We start from the raw sequence: 2,503 nt of genomic DNA, 5'->3' as shown, positions 1-2,503 counted from the left end.
TGATAGTGATAACCATCTGGTAGGTTTGTAGTGAGGATTAAATAAATGTCTGCAAAAACACTTAAAGCACATTAAGTGTTCAGTAAGTTTTAGGTAATATTATCATTGCTACTATAGTTATTATTAGTCTCTGAGATTTCTTCCTCATCTGAAAAATGGATGATGTAATACGAACAACACAGGTTGTTATCATATGAAAAGGGATCATGTGTGCAAACATTTGCTACTATATCATCACTAGCCATCAAACTTTTAAAAGTATATATTATTAGGTATTTTAATATCATTGGATTTAGGAAACATGCATTATGACTACTTTTAAGTAGCTCTTGTTTCCATTCTTTACATTCTTATTACCAATGCCCTGTAACTTCTTATTCAACTATTATAAATAGTCTGCTACTGTGGTTCCTGTGTCTGCCTTCCACCCCTTTACTGACCCTCAGCCCATTTCATCGAAGGCACACAAAGATCTTTACTAGAATAATATCCAACAATCCCTCTTCTTCAAATTCCTCGTCATCCTTCCAATCATATTCTCAATAACCTTCTGTGGTTTCCCATTTCCTACAGATTAAAGGAAAAATTCTGTAGCTTTGCATTTATGGACTTTACATCAATCTTCTACCTCCTTTATAGGCTTGGATGTAAGTGTGTGTGCAATCTACTACTTCAAGTTAGCCTCTTAGTCATCTGGGATGATTAAGTGTGCACAGGTATTCTCCTGCCTATCTGTTAATAAAATTCCTAATGTCTATAACCTTAGCAAAGACTTCCCATTGGAGGCAATTGGAGTAATCTTCCAGAACTCTCTCATAGTCTTTATTTCCAATGCACAAACACACACACACACACACACACACACACACACACACAACAGGCTAAAGAATTCAAAACTAAATAAAGTCCAATAATTTATTACATGGTAGAATGGAAAGTTCAATTATTCAAGGTAGCATTAATAAAAATTGTTTTCTTTTCAGGTAATTTAATTAACCATCACATGAAACACATGGAAAATCGGAACAATGTAACAGAGTTTGTTCTACTGGGGTTCGCAGAGAATCCAAAGATGCAGAAAATCATCTTTGCTGTGGTTTTTGTCATTTACATCGCCACTGTGATAGGAAATGTCCTCATCATGGTCACCATTACCACCAGCTTATCATTGAGGTCTCCCATGTACTTTTTCCTGGCCTATCTCTCCTTTATTGATGCCTGCTTTCCCTCTGTCAGTATCCCCAAACAGATCATAGACTCACTCCATGAAAAGAAGACCATCCTATTCAATGAATGCATGACCCAAATATTTGGGGAACATTTTTTTGGAGGTGCTGAGAGCATTCTGCTCATTGTGATGGCCTATGACCGCTATGTAGCCATCTGCAAGCCCTTGCACTACACGATTATAATGAATCGGCATGTTTGTGTCCTGCTAGTGGGAGTGGTGTGGGTGGGAGGATTTCTTCATGCAACCATACAGATCCTCTTCATCTTCCGATTACCCTTCTGTGGCCCTAACATCATAGATCACTTTATGTGTGATCTGAATCCTTTGCTTAATCTTGCCTGCACTGATACACACACTCTAGGGCTCTTTGTTGCTGCCAACAGTGGATTCATCTGCCTGTTAAACTTCCTCCTCTTGGTGGTCTCCTATGTGGTCATTCTGCACTCCCTAAGGACCTACAACTTGGAGGCAAGGCGCAAAGCCCTCTCCACCTGTGCCTCCCACATCACAGTGGTCATCTTATTCTTTGTGCCCTGTATATTTGTGTACATGAGACCCTCAGCTACTGTATTGATTGATAAAGCAGTTGCTGTATCCTACAATATCATAACTCCCACGTTAAATCCCTTAATCTATACCTTGAGAAATGCCCAGATGAAAAATGCTATTGGGAAGTTATGTCATAGGAAAGCTATTTCATGTGAGAAATAAATGTGCCTGGAGACCAACATTGATTCAACTGAGGCAAGAGCCAAAAGGACATTGTAGATTATCTCAGTAAGGTACACTTGTGGAATAAAGAAGAAAATTATCAGCTGTGAATCATAGATTCTGCATTGAGTAGAGCAGAAATAGGTACAGGAAAAGAGAGAAAAATATAACCCAAGACCACTCTTTCCATATTTAGAAAATGCTATCAAATTAGACTTTAGATTTATTGCCTTCAACCATGTATATGGATTCACAGGCTATCCTTCTAATAACATTTATTGTAATTGACCAGTAATTTCTGAAGAAATCCAGGTAGGTAAGGAGTGCTATCATCAACATTTTACAGGTGATGAAAATGACAGAAAGGGGAAGGTATTATAACAAATCTATTGGAAAGCCATTAACCAGAATTGACTGATTTCCCAGATCATGTGCTTAACTGCTGTTAACTATCAGACAAAATGATAGAAAGGTCAGTTAATTATACTGTTACCATTAATTGATGCATGGACTGTGATGGACACAAAACATATAATGGTTTAATCTAATACTTTTTCATTA

The 2,503-nt window shown here is 37.6% G+C and overlaps 1 protein-coding gene across 1 annotated transcript; it reads left to right on the top strand.

Moving 5' to 3' along the window:
• Positions 1-1,012: 1,012 nt before the first annotated feature.
• LOC139040444 (olfactory receptor 4C46-like) lies at positions 1,013-1,942 on the top strand. The gene has a single exon (XM_070487214.1). The coding sequence runs from the start codon at positions 1,013-1,015 to the stop codon at positions 1,940-1,942; it is 930 nt and encodes a 309-aa protein (XP_070343315.1).
• Positions 1,943-2,503: the final 561 nt, after the last annotated feature.

Source organism: Equus asinus, chromosome 17, assembly GCF_041296235.1.
Source record: "Equus asinus isolate D_3611 breed Donkey chromosome 17, EquAss-T2T_v2, whole genome shotgun sequence".
In the NCBI taxonomy this organism is placed as follows: domain Eukaryota; kingdom Metazoa; phylum Chordata; class Mammalia; order Perissodactyla; family Equidae; genus Equus; species Equus asinus.
Note: the sequence above shows the minus strand (reverse complement) of the source record. Positions and strands in the feature narration are given on the sequence as shown.

Coding starts and splice junctions, on each gene's coding strand:
- LOC139040444 (XM_070487214.1), top strand. CDS start 1,013: ATGGAAAATCGGAACAATGTAACAGAGTTTGTTCTACTGGGGTTCGCA.